Genomic DNA, 20,002 nt, shown 5'->3' with positions numbered 1-20,002 from the left:
TTTTACAAGGATATATCTAAAATATTTTGCAGGAGATGGAGTTGTGAATGATAGGAAAATAATACTTGGATACTGGTAACCTAATATGCAAGTAAAGCTTTACCATTCACAGTTACATTCCATGAAGCCTGCTGAGCAGGAAGCATTCTAAAACATACAGAGAATATTTGGGACAAAACAGTACAAACTTTGAGCTGAGTACTGCAAGATTCTGAACACTTGCCAGTCATACAGGAATGCACTTAAATAGGCTTTACTGTGAATGTACCTAGCTCATGAGAAAAGCACAAATACAGAAAACAAGTATTATGAGAGCTGACAGCAACCTTCATGATTCTAGTTAGTGTTGGGAGCCAAAGGACTCTATTGAGACAGTGCTTTCACTAATCCTAAAATATAAAAACAAATATTTTGACAATGCAAGTGCAGAATGGGGCAGACAGAACATAGACGGAGGAGAGGGTTTTATTCCACTTGTGAAGGCATAAGCAAATAAGTAATTAAGCCAGAATTCTTAAATGAGTTGCAACAACACTAGGCATGGGCAAGGAACTGACCTGTGGAAACTGGCTCCTGAGCATGTAACATTACTCCCTTTTGAGATCAAGACTGCTATCTGACAACACAGCACTTTGTCAGCCAAGGAGCCCAAAAAACATTCCCTGAGTTAACCGACATTTGTACGTGGGATTTTAGTCTGAATGTCTCTCTGCTATAGAAGAAAATCCAGATCTGGTGTTGTCATTAAAACACACTATTTAGCAGCTAGCTAAAATCCTACACATCTGTGCACTAAGGCAAATAAGATAAACCTTTCAGACCTAGACGTTATACTTTGAATTCTACGTGGACTACCTGTGATTTACTTTATGTTCTCCTCTTGGTGCAATACCTTGATAAGCCTAGGTCAGCACTCTAATCTTCCTCTGTGTTAGAGCTGAGTCAGTTTTGCCTATTTTTAGCCACATAATAGTTTCAGTTTAAGCCATCTCCAATTGCCAATGGAAAAACACGGGCATACACAGAGAGCAGTTCATGCCAAATCTAGAATGGATGTCTAAGAGAGGCACACCTCAACAGAAGTGAATTTACTTTCTCAGGAGGATGCTTTGACAAAATGTTCTGTAATTCCATATTACTGCAATTCCTAAAAAATATGCCTACTTTCTGTGGGTTGACTGTTATTGTAAGAACATTGCAAGACACACAGTACACAAAGACTGTGACTGCAAGTTCAAGGTGGCAGATAGATTTATCACTTCTTCATTTTTCCTTCTTTTGTCCTTCCATTTTTTCTTATCCTTTTTAGCAGTCCTACACAGATTATAGAAACATATCAGGTTTCTGGTTAACGGAGATTAATTGTGCAAGCTGTACTATGTACAAAACTTAATGAAATAAACATTCCTCTCCTGTATATTGATGTGCTCTTTGAAACACAAAGGGATCTCTGACACCACTAATGTTATCACAATATAAGCAAAGGACCAGGAGATTGTCAAGAAATACTATGGGCAGCATCGCTGCCACACAGTGCGCATGCTCTGCCTTGCCTTCACCATCCCACCAGTTCTCACATCTTGGTAGTACAGAACTAGTGGTAAGCAGTGGCTTTGGCTAAGAATTTGCAGAAAGCTTCACTGCCTGTCCTGGAAAGGTTCCCAGCAAGACCCCTGGCATACAGCAGGCTGCTCATGACAAGGGCACCTCGCTTCTTATTCAGTCCAGACAAAAATCTCTTAGCTCCGTTTTTAGAATAATAGCAAAATGACAAAACTAACTTATTCAAGATGCCAACTTTTTCTTCTGACTTGTGATTGCTGTTATGATATACCAAATCCACACATCCTGTAGCACGCACAAGCACATACTCAGACTTTTAAAGTGACATGTAAATTAGTCACAGTTAACTAGCCTGCGCCAGATTAACAAAAGGAAGCATGACTTGGATTCATAGTTGTCGTGACCTGTAAATCCTTATCTAAATAAGTAATTGGTTTTGATTTTAATTTTTTTTTTTATTATTTTTTTAAGAGTTAAACTGAAGCTTCGTTTTCTTGAATGGCACTGGAATGAGCTGCTCTTTGAGAGCCTTGAAATACTTTGTGCCACCATACTGTATGGTTCTCCAAAAACAAGAAAGATGTCTTACAAGGAGACTTTGTAAAATGAAATTGCTACAACAGCTGAGAGACGGAGAATGGTTCGATTGAGAGAAAAGTTATGAACAAGTGTCAGAGTGGGCAGTTGGTGTCAGTTCCAGAAGGATTTAAAACCTGACAAAAGCTTGAAGAAATTATGTTAACAGAGCCAATGTCTTTATGAAAAGAATATTGTGCTTGACAAAAATCCGTTATAAACAACATTGGACAGAGCCTTTATTAAAGTGCTCCAGAGGAAAGAATGATGCATAAATGAAATATACGAATATACAAATACTGTATTCCACTGATATTTAACATCATATGATGTGCTTTCATCTTTTTTTCCTTAAAAAGAAATTCCAAACTGAGTCAGAGCTCAGTACGTTGATAAACTGTGGTTGAAAGTTCAGCTTTCCAAAGAGGCAAAACTGTTAGAAAGACTTTCTTACTTCATTTATAATGAGATTACAAACCAAATGAAATAAGGTTTTCTATTATGACTTCAAAACAACTTCTTATGCTCTATATAGAATGTTCCCAAGCATACTTAGGAAATCTATTGTATATGCTATGGAAGAACTATTTATAGTTTATTTCAGAGAAGGACTGCAAAGATAATTTTAGGCTTTGGATTTCAACAGGGCTAACCTTTTGCTGCACGTGGCTTACGCACAATACAAAAAAAATTTCCATGCCAAAGATGTATCACATGACTGGCAATGAAAGCCTGCTGGCCTGGCTGGGTAACCCAAAACCCTGGCTCTGGGAGGAAGTGAGCCAGTGGAAGCTGTCAGCAAAATAGTCAGGACGCTGCCCAGTCCTGCTTCACACAAGGGCAGTGAGATTGCAGGGCAATCGCTGCCATCTCCTGCACACAGTCCTTTCCAAATGCGTGCTCTCCTACGGCTTGTCTGGGTACTAGAAGTCCTTGTGACTCTTGGGCAGGCCAAGTTTTCAGTGTTCCAGACAGCATGGTTGACCATCCACTCCATGCTCCATGAAGCTGTTCTGCATGTGAAATTCTGTTGGTTTGTTTGGTGATTATTGTTTTTTTGTTTCCTGAGGGTCAAAGAGAGAGAGGTACTGAGAAAGGAATAATGACACAGAATAGGCACTGGCTTGTGCTAGAGCATCCCAAGAACCTTAAACTCTTATGGTACTTAACTCTTGGACCTCCAGAGGAATCCTTAGCTGACAAATGCCCATACTCATAGCATACCAAAAAACAGCCACTAACAAAAGACACTCTCAGAAATCCTGAGTGGAATTCAGGAGATAGCAAGCAGTGATGATGCAGATAAAAAGCTGCAAAGTGTATGTGCCCACATACCTCCATTTGCAGCATCCTCTTGCTTGGGAATTGTCATCTCATTATCATCATTGTCAAATTAATAGGGAATTGCCAATTTTGATTCCCCCCCCTAAAAATAATCCAGGAGTAAATCTCTAGGATTGTATTTTAAGCACTCAAATAAAACACAGGAGACACTGATTTATTTTCATCCTCTGCTTGATTCAAAGCAGGGATCTCTTTATCCATGTTTATCACATCTCAGGCAAATATGCCAGTCCCTGGGCTAAGGCTGCTGAGGAATCAGATATCCGCTATCGGTTATATTCCAGTGGTGCCTCTTGCAAGAATATTTGAGAAGTCATTCAGGAATGATGTAGGCTGCCACGTCTGGGCCTACATAAAATGATCTGATTATTTGTCATTTGGAGGTTGCAGCATACATACCGGGTCTGCTTATCATTTGTGGTGCACAATTCATGTTGTCTGATCTCTTTTGCAGTTATGATAGTAATGAATAATACTACAAAGTAATAACTATAATGCCTGGCACTCTGAGCCAAACATTTCTATTACGCTGCTACAATGCACAAATGTTGTTTAAAAATAATGACTCTGCAGGCCAGTAGATTCTGTTCTAAGCCAGCTTTCACACTTCACAAGCAAAATATCTTCTCACTATTTTCTCTAAATTTAAACACAGCTAGATGTTGTCTAGTTACCAAGTGCAGAATGCAGATCTAGGATTGCTCTTCCAGGGGTTCTCTGTCCAATGAAAATACACTTTCATGGTATTTCTTCCTTCTCAAATTTTCCTCATTGATATTTATCTTTTTCCAAAAAAACCCCACACCATAATATGTACTCTTTCTCCAAGAATCCAAAAACTCCCATCAATTCAGTTGTAGCCAAGGATCTTTTAGTCTATGCAGCTTATCTGAAATGAAAAACAGGCATTGTTTTTCACTGTGGTTGTGTACAATCTGATTAGAATGAGAAGAGAAATATAGAACATCTGAATGCTACTCACTTTTCATTTCTCTCCTACACATCAGATGAACTGCCTTGGGAAGAAGAAATGTTGACTGAGACCAGCTTCTTTCCATGAGAAATGTCATGTTTTCCTTTAGGATGACTGTAGTGGAAATGCTAAAGTGGGGCTTGAAGCAGTGATTGAGCTCCTGGTGGAAAGTAGGGCCAACCCAGAGAGCTCAGCTGCATGCAATGCACCTCCATGACCAGAAGGGGTGGAGCCAGGATCCATCCCTTCCCAGACCTCATGTAAGTGTTGGCAGTGGAGGCAAGGACACCTTGCTGGAGGTTCCTGCATACCTGAGGCCTTCTGAGCAGATTCTTTCCTTTGTTTCTGTGCCCACAGCTGTTGCATTTCAGCAGTTCCTCACTTGCTTCAGTCTGGGACCTTGCTACCCTGCTGTCATTGCTGTGCTTTCTATCACATTACAATGACTCGTCTGTACTTACAGAGCAATACAAAGGAGAGATGATATAGTACAGATCTAGTGGAAACAAGGTTTAGAAGAAAACTTCTCTGTTGCAACCTATCAAAGCCTCTGGTATCTTCAGCTGATGCATCCGATACACATCTTTGTCAAAAAATATGGATGACTGATTTGGTAGACAATAGTGTAACAGACTGGTGATCTCTGGCAGTCTGAACACTTCATTCTTATATCTTCCAGGTAGACAGCCGACTACGTTGTAAGTGGGAACTGGTGTGTACCTGATTTTATCGAGTAAAAGAAGCTAGCAGATGCAGGAGACTGAGACTGACAGAAAAGGATATCAGAGCACATCAGTTAGAGTAACACCTGCATCCTATCGAAGATGATAAGACATTAGAATGAATAATAAAAATGTCTGAAGATCAGTGTATTCTTCAGAGATAACAGAAAGTAGATTCTGTGAAAGCAATTTCATTTCTTGCTACGTTGCAGAAAAAAAAAAAAGGAGAAAAAGAGATATTTTGTTAATAATTAGTTTTGAAAAACTCTTTGATTTCATAATTAAAGCCAAATAAAGCCCAAGGTATTTGGATATGCAGCAAGCAAAAGACTTGCGAAAAGTTACAGAGAGAACAGAACATGACTGAGACTTGGAAAGGAAATAGCCACATGTAAGAGTACCCAAAGTACAAGCTGTGAACATAACATTCAAATCAGTCAGCAACATATTTATGGAAATTCAGATGATAGCAGTAATACGACAATAGCAGGAATATAAAAATAGCCAGAAACAAATGTTAGTTTAAAATGTACAGAATGTCTAGAAAAAATCTTAAATAAGCAAAGAGGTAAACTAAAACTTAATTCTTCTGAGGGCATCTTTAGAACAACTATCTACATGAAAGGATTAAATATAACGATACCTGGGCCTTGGAACAGACTTGCTTACATTTAGAGGTAAAACTGACATTACCTGGTGTACCACAAAACCCAGCCTTGGAAAAAACTCGCTTTTATATCTAAGCATACACGTGTTTCAAAGCTGAGACTGACTCAGCAGTCAACTGTTGTACGTAAGGAAAAATTGGGAAGGGAGCATGTGGATGTAGCAATTATGTCTGCAAAGGCAAAAACATGGCAGGACAGGAAAAAATCATTCTATACTTACCCTACACTATCAGAAGACTGATGTGTCCACCAAAGGAACTCAAGCAAGCGGTAATAATGTACATGAGACAAGCTTTATTTGTTCGTGTGACAGCAATGTGGGTATAGAAAAGCAGAAGAAATGGAGAACAAAATCTCAAAATACATATAATGGAGAGATCAACACATATGAGCTAAATTCTTTGTCTACACAGACAGAACAATACTCAAAATACAATGAACAAAAACTTGAAATTGCAGGTGACAGAATATGTATACTACCTCACAAGGAATGGAGAAATCCAGAGGACAATCACAGGACTGCATTACTTCCAATACTTTGTTTACATTTTTGAAAGAAAACTATCTCAGGATATTCTCATTTCAGATGTTTATGCATTTAAAATCCACATGTGCGTGGAATAATTAAGGACTGTCTTAATGCAGCACCAAGAATTAAGTCAGACCAAGCAATGCCTACATTTGACTACAGCTGGTTAATTTTGTTAGCCAAGTAATCGAAGAGCTCATTAAATTGGCACATCCATGTGTCAAAAAGTATTTGACAACTGATTGTGGAACAGATTAATACAATTTATGTATAAGATGTGATAATTTCAACATAATCATCTGATGGTTTTCTGATGTGCTGTGTCTTAAGCAATGCCTATGTAATTGCTGGGAAGGGAGCTTTACACATCCATGACCTTCACTGGATCTTCACAGTTTCCAAACTCCACTCCTCTGTCCCTCCAGTTTCCCAATGAGGAGTCCTGCAAAAATTCCATGAGCTCCAAAAAAGAAAGCGGCCATTTTCCTACCTCCTGAGTTCTCATTTTGTCCATGAACAGCAGGGATATGATTAGGCTGAGTACTGGATGTAGAAACAGTCTTTTGTTTTCTTTCACTTACAGAACTAAAATGTGTGTGTATTTTAATTATCGGTACTATGATTCAACTATTGTCCATTTTACTGAGATCAGGTTTAGACATCACTGTCATGTTCTGAAGCTGTGGAGTATGAAAATGCACTCTGTGCTTCTAACAGCTTATAGACTTAACAGCCAAATAAGTGCATTACTGTAAAACGATCTTTCATGCTTTTACAGAAAATCTGATGGCAAAAAATATGATTATATAGCACATAATGTGTGCTGTATCACTCATCTCACACTTCCTTTCCCCTCTTTTTTTGCCTAACCAAAAGTAGGAGAGGTCTGTAATCACTGCAGCTTCTCCTCCCAGACAGAACCATGGAAAATGCCTGTCCCAGACAGCAACAGTGTAATGGGCTTCTGGTTTCTGATTGGCACTCCCTCCTCCCCAGGAAAATGTCTTGTAGTAAAATAAATGTGTTTGTGCAGTGGTGACTATTTGTCACTGTAGACCCTGACACAGGCATTAAAGCATCTGCCATTTAGAACTGTGTCTCATAACTGCCCAACATGAGAGCTGTAATGAAATCCTACCTTACCATCTTGAACTAGAGGAGTCTGTTTAGTTAGCGAAGTTGCACCTCTCAGATGATAACAGGGCTGTAACTGATATGAACACTAAAGTCCATATCCAATCAAAGGAAAACAGCAATGATTTGGAACAGCTATGGACCCAAGGACTCTGTGAATATTTTCAGCTCTGCTCCTACAAAGATTGTTTAATTATATGAAGGCATCTTTTTCAGATCTCGACCTTTCTGACTTTCTGTCTCCACGGAACGTTTGCTAATCCAGTTGCCAAACTTGCATTTGAGATAGATGCTCCCTCTTGCTTACAAGTTCTCTGAAACGGACACACACAGAACACACACTTCCTCTGGTCATTTTGCAAACCTCCACTGAGAGACTATGTGAGATTATGGTTATGAAAATAACATTTCTTCAGACAAGCAGAATTTGAACAGTTAAGGAATTAACAGAATGTAGGTAAGCAAAAGTCAGCTTGAGGTCTAACAATATATATATATACAAATGAAAATCAAAAATTAAACCTGTTCTGTGTTATTGACCACACACTACTGTAAAGTTTGTGTATTTTAAGGTACAAAGAGATAACCCAGGCTCAGCAGTGCTACTACATACCACAGACCACGGACTTCAGTAACCTTCATTCCAGCAGCAGGAATGATTCTTCCATGAATTACAGTGAAGTTCTTTTGCTTACATTTTCCAGAAGCCATTGTCAGCATAAGCAAATCTGGTCCCCCACAGGGTCACTACTACCCAGATTTTCAAGAAAACTTGAAGTATCTAATTTCTGTTCACCCAGCATTTCTTTGGGGTTAAACATGCGTCCTTCAGCAGCTTACACATCTTCTGCGCACCAGTTTTCTCATTACAGTTTCCACATGTCTCAGACATTTGAAACATCTCTAGAATGTGAAGATCTGCTTAAAACCTCCTTCTTAAAGGAAAGAAGAAATGAAATGTCTCATTCTTTTTTGCTTTTGCAATCCTTGGTGTAATATACTACTTCCACTGTGAATTTTGTAGAGCAGCAACACATCAAGGTTTTCTATAATTCTTAACAATTAACTGTGATTATCGATACATTAGCAGACAGGGTATGTACATCAGGATCAGGCATGCAGAAATTGGTAATGCCAATACGTCATGTTTCAGGGTGAGAAAACCCAGGTGACACATTCTTAGAGCTCCCTGTAATGAGTATCAAAAGTGCAGTAAGTGGTGACTATTCAGAGATTGCTCCATAAGCATGCTCCTGACAAAATAAAATAAGAAGGTAAACACACGTATAGGTATTTGAGTGAACCACTTAGCAAATCAGGAGGAATAGCAGATAACTAACCCTTAAATAGCTTAAACTGGTGCTCTACCTATACAACATGCAGGTAACAAGTGGCAAAAAAAAAACACCAAACGTGGATATTAGCATAATCCCCAGGTAGGTCACCTAGCTTCACATGAATATACTGCCAAACTCAGGTGATAAGATCTTCTGTGTGAATGGGAAATCACTGAGAGCACGACAGGAAAAAGAGTGAAGAAGAAAAAGGGGATATTTGGAGTGGCATGTGAGGCCCTGTGGTCCAAAATAAGAAAATATTTCTCTGTAATTCTAGACTAGATTTCTGCTCAAATCATAAGATGACCTTGATTCAAGAATGACCTTGGCATTACCAGCTCATCACAATTATATAAAAAAATCTAGAATTCATTTGGAGGAAAGAGTAACTGAGGTCCTAGAGATCAGCCATGACAGAGAATGCAACCTAAGTTTCTTGGATTTGGAGTCATCTTGACTTAATATTTCCTTGGTAGGACAACAGATCTCATACATCAGCAAAATACAGTACATCTCATCTGTTCCTCTGCATTTGCAAATGTACTTAAAGTACCGCAGCTTTCTGCAGGAAGGAGTAACAACTGGGTAACATACAGTCTTCACAGACCGCGAGCAAGTTTTCCTGTGAAGATCTGTGAAGTAGCAGTTTGTACCTTACAGATGGACTTCCCCAGAGATGCCCATTCCAGTGCCATGCCCAGTTTTTCTTGTTCATATATTTTTCTTCCAATACAGCTGCAAGGTGTGAGAGAACAAAGACAAGCACCAATTTCTGACCCCTCCATTTGTAATGCTTTTGAAATGGTGAAAATTATTAAGGGTACTTTGTTCATATAAGCTATGGTTGCTTGCTAGCTGCTGTGCTGACCAAGGAGCTAGAACAGGAGATGCAACACAATGGCTAAAGCAAAATCAAAGTTGCTTACATGAAGGGGAAATGGCCAATTTCACTCAAACTAAAATTCAGTTACAATTGAGAAGAGTTTTGCTCAACAAAGGGCTATCTTTGTTGTCCCCACATTACTTTGAGGAACTAGGTCTGTTTACTCCAGCTCTCAATGAATCAATGCTGGAAAGAAAGAAAGAACTTTTTGTTTCCTGCTTAAAGCAAAAAAAAAATCAATCTGTTGACAGCTGAAGGAGCATCTGGCTCCTCAACTTCTACTTTCCCAACTCCCTTAGTCAAGTTAAAACTCTCCAAGAGGACATTTTATGAATATTTCTCCCAAAGTTTTCATTTGTGTAAATTGATCTAATCTCTGTCTTATTCCAAACACCTCCAGATCAGCAGTGAAGAAACTAAAGATTAAAAGAAAAAAAATAATAATACTGTAACAAAAAGTGTTTTAAGTGATGAGCATGCATAATTTATTTATTACTATTATAATTAACAGTGTGGGACTAACATTCCTCTAACACTGAAAGGCACATAATTGCAAGGAGCAACTCTTCCCTCAGTAAATGGCAATCCAGAAACACACAGGATGGGTACAGGCTGACATTACATCCCTTTTTAAAGGTAGAAAATTAAATCACAGGAAAATTCAGTGACTGGTCAAAGGTCAAACAGAAAACTAATTACAGAGCTGGGAAACTGAGAAACTGTGCCTTATGTTCAACTTCTTAATTGTAAGGCTAACCAATATATATATATATATATTATATATGTTATTATATATATATATATATGTATGTATATACATATATACAACTTAGTGCCGGAACATAAATATCCAAGTTAGTTTCACAGGGAACAGGCTGCATTTCTCTGTCTCATCCAAAACTGGGTATCATCCTACCTGATTAAACCAGGAATTAGGTCAATTTTAACAATATTAATTTGGTTGAAACAAAAATCATGGCTACTGTCCACTATTTTTGTACTCAGAAAAACTGGTTTGCAATCAGTTTTGGAGAAAGACAAGTCAGTGACTGATTTTAATGTAGCTTTTGACAACTGAACAAAAATACCACAGTTACTTCACAAAACTATGAAATTAGAAGCTAGCTGTGAGAGACATGATGGTACTACTCCTCGTGTATTATTGAGCTTATCTGAGCAAATATGCACACAGACACAGAGAAATATACCTACTTATGCACATACATATATACACATGTGTGTGTCTGTAGATACAAACACATGCATGTGTATACACATATGTCTATTTTTACATAAGCAGTGAGAAATAAGATGTCACGTAAGGATCTCAAGGCAGACCAGTGAAAGAAGCAATACAAGACATTTTCCCACACTTTCTCTTTCTTGAGGTGAGATGTGACATTACAGTATATCTTAACAGAGGGAGATCACAAGCTCCATTTCTGTCTCGGGGGCCAGGAAGCTCTGTAAGTCTTGCCAGGCCCAAGGGATTAAGCTGCAGTTTCAACAGATGCCTGGGCTTTGATTGCCCTAGACACTGTCAAGGACAGGGGCTGTCCGGAGAGCCCCATTAGGCTGTAACCCAGTCACCTGAATTCACTTCTGTCATCTCCCAGGAAACATCGGAAAGTTCAAAGGAAAACACTGCACCAGGGTGTGATAACCACAGGTGCTTCAGCTCTGCAGCACGGCTCTTCCTTGGCAACCTTCCCCTGTGTGTGGAAGAACAGTGAGACTGGCTCCCAACCTTGGGCTGGCTGTGGGTCACAGGAATGGCATGCTTTGAGGGGGCAGAGGGAGTAGCAGGGGCTTCTGAAAACATTTCTCCTTCTGTTTGGACAACCATGGCTGCCTTTGAAAGCCCTCCTTACAAACCTGTACCTAGCACTGTGGTAAGAAGTGTGCAGTGTGTGTATGGTGAGTATCTGGCCGCGTGTGTGTGGCAGGGGAGGGCTCCGTGGGCAGCTCTGTGTCTGTGTTCCCTGCCAGCCTTCAGCAGAGCTGCCTGCTGTGCTCGGACACAGCTCCCCAAACCCCCTCCTCACCTCGTCATCCCAAGTTCACAGGCCTTCGGGGGGCATTTTTCTTTGTCATTTGTTTTCCTTTTTTTCTTCTCTTTGCCTCCCTCCCCATGTTCCCCCTCCTTCCCAGCCTTCTAAATAGGAGATGTTCTCAGGACAGCGCCCAGGAGACTGGCTGGAATCAGTTTTGGAGGGTGATGCACCGCGACAGCTAAAAGTTGGATAGGGTTTCAGCAGCTCCTATATATAAAGCAGTGGGGACTTATGTCACCGCACTAATTAAATTCCATCTGGGTTGCTCCTCGGGGTGTTTTTGAGCCTGCCACCCCACTGGAGCAGGCAGAGGGGCCCAGGGACAGCATGATGATGGACCTTTTCGAAACCGGCTCCTATTTCTTCTACTTGGACGGGGAGAATGGGGCCCTGCAGCAGCTGGAGATGGCAGAGGGCTCCCCGCTGTACCCGGGCAGCGACGGCACCCTGTCCCCGTGTCAGGACCAACTGCCGCCGGAGGCCGGCAGCGACAGCAGCGGCGAGGAGCACGTGCTGGCCCCGCCGGGCCTGCAGCCCCCGCACTGCCCCGGCCAGTGCCTCATCTGGGCCTGCAAAACCTGCAAGAGAAAGTCGGCCCCCACCGACCGGCGGAAAGCGGCCACGCTGCGGGAGCGGAGGAGGCTGAAGAAGATCAACGAAGCCTTCGAGGCTCTGAAAAGGAGGACTGTGGCCAACCCCAACCAGCGGCTGCCCAAGGTGGAGATCCTCAGGAGCGCCATCAGCTACATTGAGAGGCTGCAGGACCTACTGCACAGGCTGGATCAGCAGGACAAAATGCAGGAGGTGGCGGCAGACCCCTTCAGCTTCAGCCCCAAGCAGGGAAACGTAAGCACGGCGGCCTGCGCCCGGGCACCCAGCTGCGGGCCTGCGCTCCCCTCCCTCCTTCCCCTCCTCCTCCCCCCGACGGGGGGCTGACGGCCGCGGGGAAGGGGGGGGGGGGGGGCGGAGGAGAACAGGGGGGGATGGGGGCCGGGGGAACGCGCCTCGCTAACGCAGCCTTCCCTCTCCCCGCGCCCCGCCGCAGGTCCCCGGCTCCGACTTCCTGAGCACCTGCGGCTCCGACTGGCACGGCGCTTCCGACCATTCCCGCGCGCTGGGGAGCAGCCCCAAAGCAGGTAACGGCCGCCGCGCTCGGCGCTCATCCGCAGCCCGGCGCCCCCGCCCCGTGACGGCTCCCCGCGGCCTCGTTGCCGGCCGCGCCCGCTCCCTAACCCCTCTCTCCCGCCGAGCAGGGGGCTCCATGGTGGAGTCGTCGGCCTCCAGCAGCCTGCGCTGCCTCTCCTCCATCGTGGACAGCATTTCCTCCGACGAGCCCAAGCTGCCCGGCGCGGAGGAGGTGGTGGAGAAATGAGCTCCGCGGCGATGCGGCTGCCTCGGGACACGCTGCCCTCGGAGACCCGAGCCGCACGGACTCTTCTCTCACCCCTCTTTGTATCTTCCGTTTTGTTTTCTTGAAGTTTTGTCCCACAGACCACCCCCATCCCCCCTTTTTTTTTTTTTTAATTATTTTTAACTGACGGTACTTAGCGTTGTACCGGCGGAGCGCTCGCCCTGCGCCCAGCCGAGCAGTCCATTCCTGTCAGGGTGAAGCCGTTTGGCTGCGTTTCGTCTGCGTCGTGCTCAGAGCGTCCCCGCCTCGTTTCGCGTCTTGTAAATAATTTCAGTACTGCCTTTTGTAAACGTGACAGATGTGTATTTAAATGATGGACGTGATATTGTATATAAGAAAGGGTTCCTCGGACTGTAAAATAAAAGCTCTTTGTGTTACAGCGTTCCCCTCCCGGTTATTAAACCCGGACCGGTCCTGCGATGCCGCGCAGGAGGCGGTGGAAGGGAGCCGCTTTGAGCCGTTTTCTTTTCTGGTTTCGAAAGGTCGCAGCCACTTCTCGGAAAGGTCTCGCTCTCCTCGGCCTGGAGAGCACAGGAACCCACAAGCGTTGGCGAAAAAGCGACGTCGTTTCGTTCGTTTTCGCTTCTGATCGGCCGCAGCCCGTTTCAGCAGAACACCTCCGATGGGGCTCCCCGGGACCCCAGGCTTCCTTGCGACGGGAATGTCCTCGCTGTGTTTGCAATTCAAGCGTTTGTGTTCGATACTAATAACGACAATCTGCACCCAATTCCGAAACCAAAACACTGCCCTGAATCACATTATCAAAGGGAGGACGATCACACGAGGTCTGCGCTTTACATCTTTGCTTCACATCTGTTCTCCAGGGGGCCCGCGCACCACGCTCACGCTAACTAAGGCGGCTGCCCCATCCCGCCCCGCCGCCCCCCGTCCAGCACGGAGCGCACCGCCTGCACACAGCGCGGGGCTGCCGGCCCGCTGGGACGGACGCGGCCGAGCGCTCACAGCCCGCGCGGTTCCGGCGGCGGCAGCTGCCTGCAGAACGCGTAGGGTTTTTGAAGCAAACGGGCAGGGGAACGGGAGCGGGGGGCGGGGGAAGAGTAGGCAAATAACGGAGCCATGTGCTCGCCGGCAGCCCTCCGGCAGCGGGAACTGCGACTTTCCCAGTCCCAAGGCTGCTAAAAGCCCTCGTGTGTCCCTTTGATCTCTCCTGGGAGTCCCTGAGTGCCGGCAGAGGCCAATGCCTTCCTCAGCTGTCCCCACCCGACCCCCCCCGGCAGGTACCGATGTGTTTACTTAGGTGCGCCGTTCCCAGCACGGGGACCAAACGCGTGTTTCTCGCCGGGAGCGGCCGCTGCGGTAGCGCACAGACACAGCTCTGCCTCAACGGGCCGAGCCCACCCCCAAGCCTGCATACCCCGCGGTTTCCGTCAGAAGCATTTTGTTGCAAAGGGCTGGAAGCCCCCTCCCCTGCAGCCGCAGCCGTGTAAGTCTGCGTCTGCGCTCCCCTCTCGTTAGTTCCAGTCGCCTGCCGCACTTAGAATTTGTTGTGAGATCACTTTACCAGAGGAGCTGGGCGCTCCCGAGGGACATCAGTGCACGCTTTGTGCTGCACAGCTTCCCCTCTTCCCACCCCCAGACAGCCAAGCACGGCGGACGAGGCTTTCCCAGCCCCGCACGGACCGCGGTGCGCGCAGCCCCGGCTCCGTCGCACCGCACGCACAGCGCCGGGCAGTGGAAGCGCGGCCTCCGGCCCGAAAAGGACCGAGCGTGTTTGTACACAAAGCTGCACACAGCTCTAGTTTAGCCGGCGCGAACGTCGTACATCAAATGGGGGGAGGGGGGTGAGCTACAGCCCAGTGACGGGTTCACGTTACCGCGGAGCTGAGCCTTCCCGGCCGGCGGCTTAGGGCACGGCCGCGCTGCCCGGCACAGGCTCGGAGTGCTCGTGCTTGCCTCTCTGTAACTTCAGCCCTTAGAGCAACTTTCTGCTTTTCGTGCAGTATTCCTTTCAGAGGGGGCTCACCCCATTTATGGCCCCACACAAACCACTGCAGTGCAGATGCAGCCCTCCCAAGCCCCTCGATCTTTCTTATATAGAAGGGTGCATACACGCTTGCAGTTTCCTTTAGGAGAAGTTTCATCCTAAGAATGAAAATCCGTTTCTATTATTTCCCCCCCCCCCCCCCCTTTTTTTTTTTTTTTTTTATCCTGGCAGGAGAGGGATGAGAGTGCAGGGCAGGGGTCCTGCAAGGGTCAGGGGGAGATCCTAACCCCAGACCCTGCTTACTGCCCAGGCAGGTGCAGAAGCTTTGGGTGGGCGCTGTGTCTGAGACTGTGTCCCTGTGAAGGCTCCCGAAGACAACGGGGTGGGAATGTCCCTTTCTTCCCCTTCCCACAGCCCTTGCTGCAGCCATGCCCTCTACCTGGCACCACACCGCTCCACCCGAATCACTGCAGGCTACTTTCCCTCTGTCTGTGGTAGCCTAATGACATAATTTTATTCCCAGGTAGGGAAAGTTTCCTTTGCACTCTCCTAATATTGTCCCCAACTGCAAAAGCCACCTGGCTGAAACCAAAGGGTTCCCGCACATTAGCAGCTGCCTGTTAAATGGCTTCATTACCGCTCTAATGACCCCTGCGCAGCTCTGCCCGCTACTGCTGCGGCTGGGCCTCCGCAGGGCTTTGTCCCTGCCCTGTGTAAAGTTACCGAGAGGTTTGGGGTTAGAAATTTTACACTTCCAGGAGGGGTTTGTTATGCCGGCAGCTGGGACGCATCTGTAACGGTGCAAGTTGGCCTGAAAGCAGAAAATCAGCGGGCCCAGGGCACTGCGCGGCTGTTGTGTCTCTGGCAGCATCGGGTCGCACACGGAGGAGAAGCAATGGGAAGGAGTTTGTCTGGCAGCAAACGCACTTTGTGAGCGCTTCTCCATGTGACCCAATCTAAGAGCACAAACATCTGTTTGCCTGCTCCTTGCTACACATAGCTGTCCTTGTTGTCCCCTCTTGTGGGAACACAGCTTTAATTACAGGACAAAGTGCCTTCTGAGATCAACGGGTGAATGCGAGTGCTGAAAGAGGAGTAAATCATGTCACGTTGGATCTGTAGTGTGGGAATAGGGATAGGAGAGCAGGCACCGCGGGTGTGGTGGGATTCATTCCCCTTGGTGATGGCAAGGTGATGCAGGGGGTGATATGGGGAATGTCCATGGTCCATGCACTCACTGCCCATCTTTTTTTTTCCCTCCCCAAGCTCCCCAGTTTGGTGTAGGCTTTAGAGACTGCTCAAAGGCGGGTGAAGAGCAAATCAGCCCCTTGGGGGCCAGAGGGGGCCTGCCCAGCCGGGCAGGGGCTGCGGGGGATATGCTAATGGAGCCGGGCTGCTGCGGGCCAACCTCCCACAATGCGCCTATATAGGGCCCCGCATCAGCCGGCGGCCACTTTGTCTCGGGTCGCTAATTGCAGAGGGAATCACTGCACTGCACTGCGAGCTGCCAGCCCACTCTGCTGCCTCGGACGAAGAGATGGAGGTGATGGACAGCTGCCAGTTCTCCCCATCCGAGCTCTTCTATGACAGCTCCTGCCTGTCGTCCCCTGAGGGTGAGTTCCCCGAGGATTTTGAGCCAAGGGAGCTGCCTCCCTTTGGAGCCCCTGTGCCCACTGAGCCTGCCTGCCCTGAGGAAGAGGAGCACGTCCGGGCCCCCAGTGGACACCACCAGGCTGGCCACTGCCTCATGTGGGCTTGCAAAGCCTGCAAGAGGAAATCCACCACCATGGACCGGCGGAAGGCAGCCACTATGAGGGAGAGGAGGAGGCTGAAGAAAGTAAACCAAGCATTCGAGACCTTGAAGAGGTGCACCACAGCCAACCCCAACCAGAGACTCCCCAAAGTGGAGATCCTGAGGAACGCCATCAGGTACATCGAGAGCCTCCAGGAGCTCTTAAGGGAACAGGTGGAGAACTACTATCACCTGCCGGGACAGAGTTGCTCTGAGCCCACCAGCCCCAGCTCCAGCTGCTCCGATGGGATGGTAAGAGCAGGGCAGGGTGAGGGGCAGCTCACGATGGGCTTGAGCAAGGGCCCTTGGCAGCGGGACTTCGGGAAAAGGTGGATAACTTGGGTGAAATCTTAAAAATGTTGGACAATTTGAGTTCCCACCAGCCCTTTCCTAAATTTAAGCTTGCACATGGGCTTTAGGGCACCCAGCAGGCACCCCAGCCTCTGCTCGCCCTTTGTCCCCTCCGTTTGGGGCCGTGCGTGGGGAGGGAGGTGCAACCCGGCTGGAGCGCACCCGAGGGGCCGCCGCCCGCTCTACCGGGATGCTTCGGGGGGCTGCGCGGGCGGACGGGCCGGCACTGGCCCCTCGCTGTCTTGCAGGCGGACTGCGGCAGCCCGGTCTGGCCGGCGAGAGGCAGCAGCTTCGAGGCGGGGTACTGCCCCGAGATGCCCCACGGTAAGGCCGGCGGCGGGCGGGGAGGTCGGGGCGGCCGGAGGGCGGGGGTCGCGTCTGGGCGGCCTGCGGTAAGCGGCTCGCCCCGGTGCCAGGTTACGCGGCGGAGCAGAGCGGCGCGCTGTCCAGCCTGGACTGCCTCTCCAGCATCGTGGACCGCCTCTCTCCGGCAGAGGAGCCGGGGCTGCCCCTCCGTCACGCCGGCTCCCTCTCGCCAGGAGCCAGCATCGACTCGGGGCCCGGGACGCCCGGCTCGCCGCCTCCCCGACGGACCTACCAGGCGCTATGAAGGGCCGGGGCCACCGCCCGTTCCGGGGCTGACCCCGGCTGCCCTCTCGTCCGGCCTCCCCGCAAAAGCTCTCGGGAGGGAGGAGCGGCCCCGGCTCCGCTGCCGTCGGGGCTGGGGGCGATGCCGCCGCCCGGCGAAGCCCCCGGGGCTCGGGACGCGTGTGCTGCCCTGGAAACCCCGCTGCAAATAAAGCGTGCTACCACACAGCCGGCTCGCCTGGTGCTTCTTTAACTGCATCCCCGCGTGCTCACGGGGGCCCGGCTGTAGTGCCCGGCCTGGCTGGGAGCTCTCGGCTCCCCCACCCGCATGGGTGCTGCTCTGGGGCTGCTCACGGGGGAGCAGAACTCTGCAGGGTCACACTCTCCCTCCTGCTACTAGCACTTTATTTTCTGTGAGAGTGGCAATAATATTTAATTTTCATCATCTGTTGCAAAGCCCTTGCTTCTTTCCATGGATCCAAAGACCAAACGTGTCAGGATTTGGCTACAGCATTGCATGATCACTTCCTTCTGTGAAAGACTGCATGACCCAGGCCTGATACCCTGTAGGGGAATTCTGATCTCAGTCACTCCCAGTGCTTTTGCAAAGACAAATTTAGCAGATTTGCTAAGAACAGACCACAGTTTGGTTTCACAACCCACAAGGTACATTTTGCAATATTCAGAAAGCAATGTAGAAGTGTCTGTACCTCCTGCCTTTTGGTCCCACTAGTCTGGATGAAAATCCTTGACTTAATATTTGCAGTTGTGTGGACCTAGAAACAGCCAGATCAAAATTTCATGAGTTTCAGCTATTTCCTTCCAGGCATGCTTCTCTTCTGCCTCTTTCTCCCATGAAACAATTCCAACCCTTCTCTAGCTGCAATCAAAAACTTTTCTAAGCCCCACAAAAGAAATTTGTGAGAGAGAAATGGGCTCCTTTGGAGCACCCAGGAATGTCTTCTCTGGTAAGTACACCAAGTAGAAAGAGAAACAATTCACCAGCATGGGTTAGGGATGTCTTTGCCATTTGTGTTTGTGTTGCTAGCAATGGGTGGCCAAGGGGCCTGGAAGTGGTGATTCACCTCTGATAAATCTTTCACTTGAACCTAGCCCAGCTTAGTTACTTCTCCGAAAGCTGCCACCTGACTGCTCTTTGGCAGCATCCACAAAACAAGGATGAGGAAGTACCCTCAGGATGGCCCTGTCCTCAGCATGCAGGTCACTCGCCCCAGCAGGCTGTGGGGACACAGTGTGCCTCCTCCTGTACACCTCCCCTGAATGTCACCTTTTGCCCATGCCGTGTGACCTCAAGGTGAGTCTCTGCAGTTTCTTCTCTGCAGTTGTTCAGAATAAGCTTTTTCCAGAATGATCTTTATGTCTTTATAGATAGATCCAAAATAATCATCAAGCAGAAAAAGTGGTTGAAAAGCACTTAGCCTGTGTAGAGGTACAAGCATTATATCATTGCACATGCTCCAGGATGCAAGCGCCTGATTGAAATACAGTCCTTCTTGGCTGTTGGCGACAGCTTCCTGAGCCCTCTGTGGAAATCTTTGTGTAAGATCTTGAGCCTTTATTCACAATCTCTCACAGATTGCTGCATTGGTGGCTGGTGACTTGCTTGCTCCGCTCGAGCAAAATGCAGTCTCAAGGACACTGCTTATGGCCAGGAGATAGTGCAGAGCATTCTAAGTTATAGTTTACTATGGAGCCAAGTGGGAAACTTTCTGCATTTCATTCTGCACTGTGTTGACCTTGGCAAGTGATCTCCCGTGAAGTATGCAGAGCAACACCAGCAAATCACATGCTGGTAATGTACACCCCTCTTTGGCTGGCAGACATTTTGAGCACTGCAAAAAGGTCAGTACTTCTGAGGCTGGCTTTTCAGAGAGCTAGCAAAAGTACCAACCTGTGGGATGTTTGTCCATAGCCTCCTCAGCCCTACCAGGCTAGATTACAATCTCAGGCTTTTGTTATATACATTGAGAAAACCAACTCTTGATCGTAGCACATCTATAAACAAAGCTGCTGTGAACCTAAATGTGCTGTAACCCTCAGGAGGAGTGGAAGTTCGCGTTGTGAAACCAGTTTTAGTCTGTGGATTGGAAAGAACAAGGTGTAAAATGCCA

The 20,002-nt window shown here is 47.2% G+C and overlaps 2 protein-coding genes and 1 long non-coding RNA gene across 3 annotated transcripts; 2 read left to right on the top strand and 1 right to left on the bottom strand.

Annotated features, from left to right (window-relative positions):
- Positions 1-2,448: 2,448 nt before the first annotated feature.
- Positions 2,449-4,540, bottom strand: LOC128073853 (uncharacterized). The gene is made up of 3 exons (XR_008202904.1): positions 4,466-4,540; positions 4,158-4,372; positions 2,449-3,203 (listed from the first exon to the last, which is right to left on the bottom strand). It is a non-coding gene; the product is annotated as an uncharacterized LOC128073853 (long non-coding RNA).
- A 6,032-nt stretch (positions 4,541-10,572) lies between these two features.
- On the top strand, positions 10,573-13,571 carry MYF6 (myogenic factor 6). The gene is made up of 3 exons (XM_052669086.1): positions 10,573-12,629; positions 12,829-12,919; positions 13,037-13,571. Exons 1-3 carry the CDS (start codon positions 12,111-12,113, stop codon positions 13,153-13,155), a joined length of 729 nt encoding a protein of 242 aa, XP_052525046.1. The 5' UTR covers positions 10,573-12,110; the 3' UTR covers positions 13,156-13,571.
- Positions 13,572-15,930: 2,359 nt separating this feature from the next.
- MYF5 (myogenic factor 5) lies at positions 15,931-18,101 on the top strand. The gene is made up of 3 exons (XM_052669085.1): positions 15,931-17,183; positions 17,531-17,606; positions 17,699-18,101. Exons 1-3 carry the CDS (start codon positions 16,677-16,679, stop codon positions 17,890-17,892), a joined length of 777 nt encoding a protein of 258 aa, XP_052525045.1. The 5' UTR covers positions 15,931-16,676; the 3' UTR covers positions 17,893-18,101.
- The last annotated feature ends 1,901 nt before the right edge of the window (positions 18,102-20,002 follow it).

Source organism: Tympanuchus pallidicinctus, unplaced genomic scaffold (genome assembly GCF_026119805.1).
Source record: "Tympanuchus pallidicinctus isolate F22 unplaced genomic scaffold, pur_lepc_1.0 scaffold8, whole genome shotgun sequence".
NCBI classification, from domain to species: domain Eukaryota; kingdom Metazoa; phylum Chordata; class Aves; order Galliformes; family Phasianidae; genus Tympanuchus; species Tympanuchus pallidicinctus.
The sequence above is the reverse complement of the archived record's forward strand: the minus strand, read 5'-3'. Positions and strand labels throughout refer to the sequence as shown.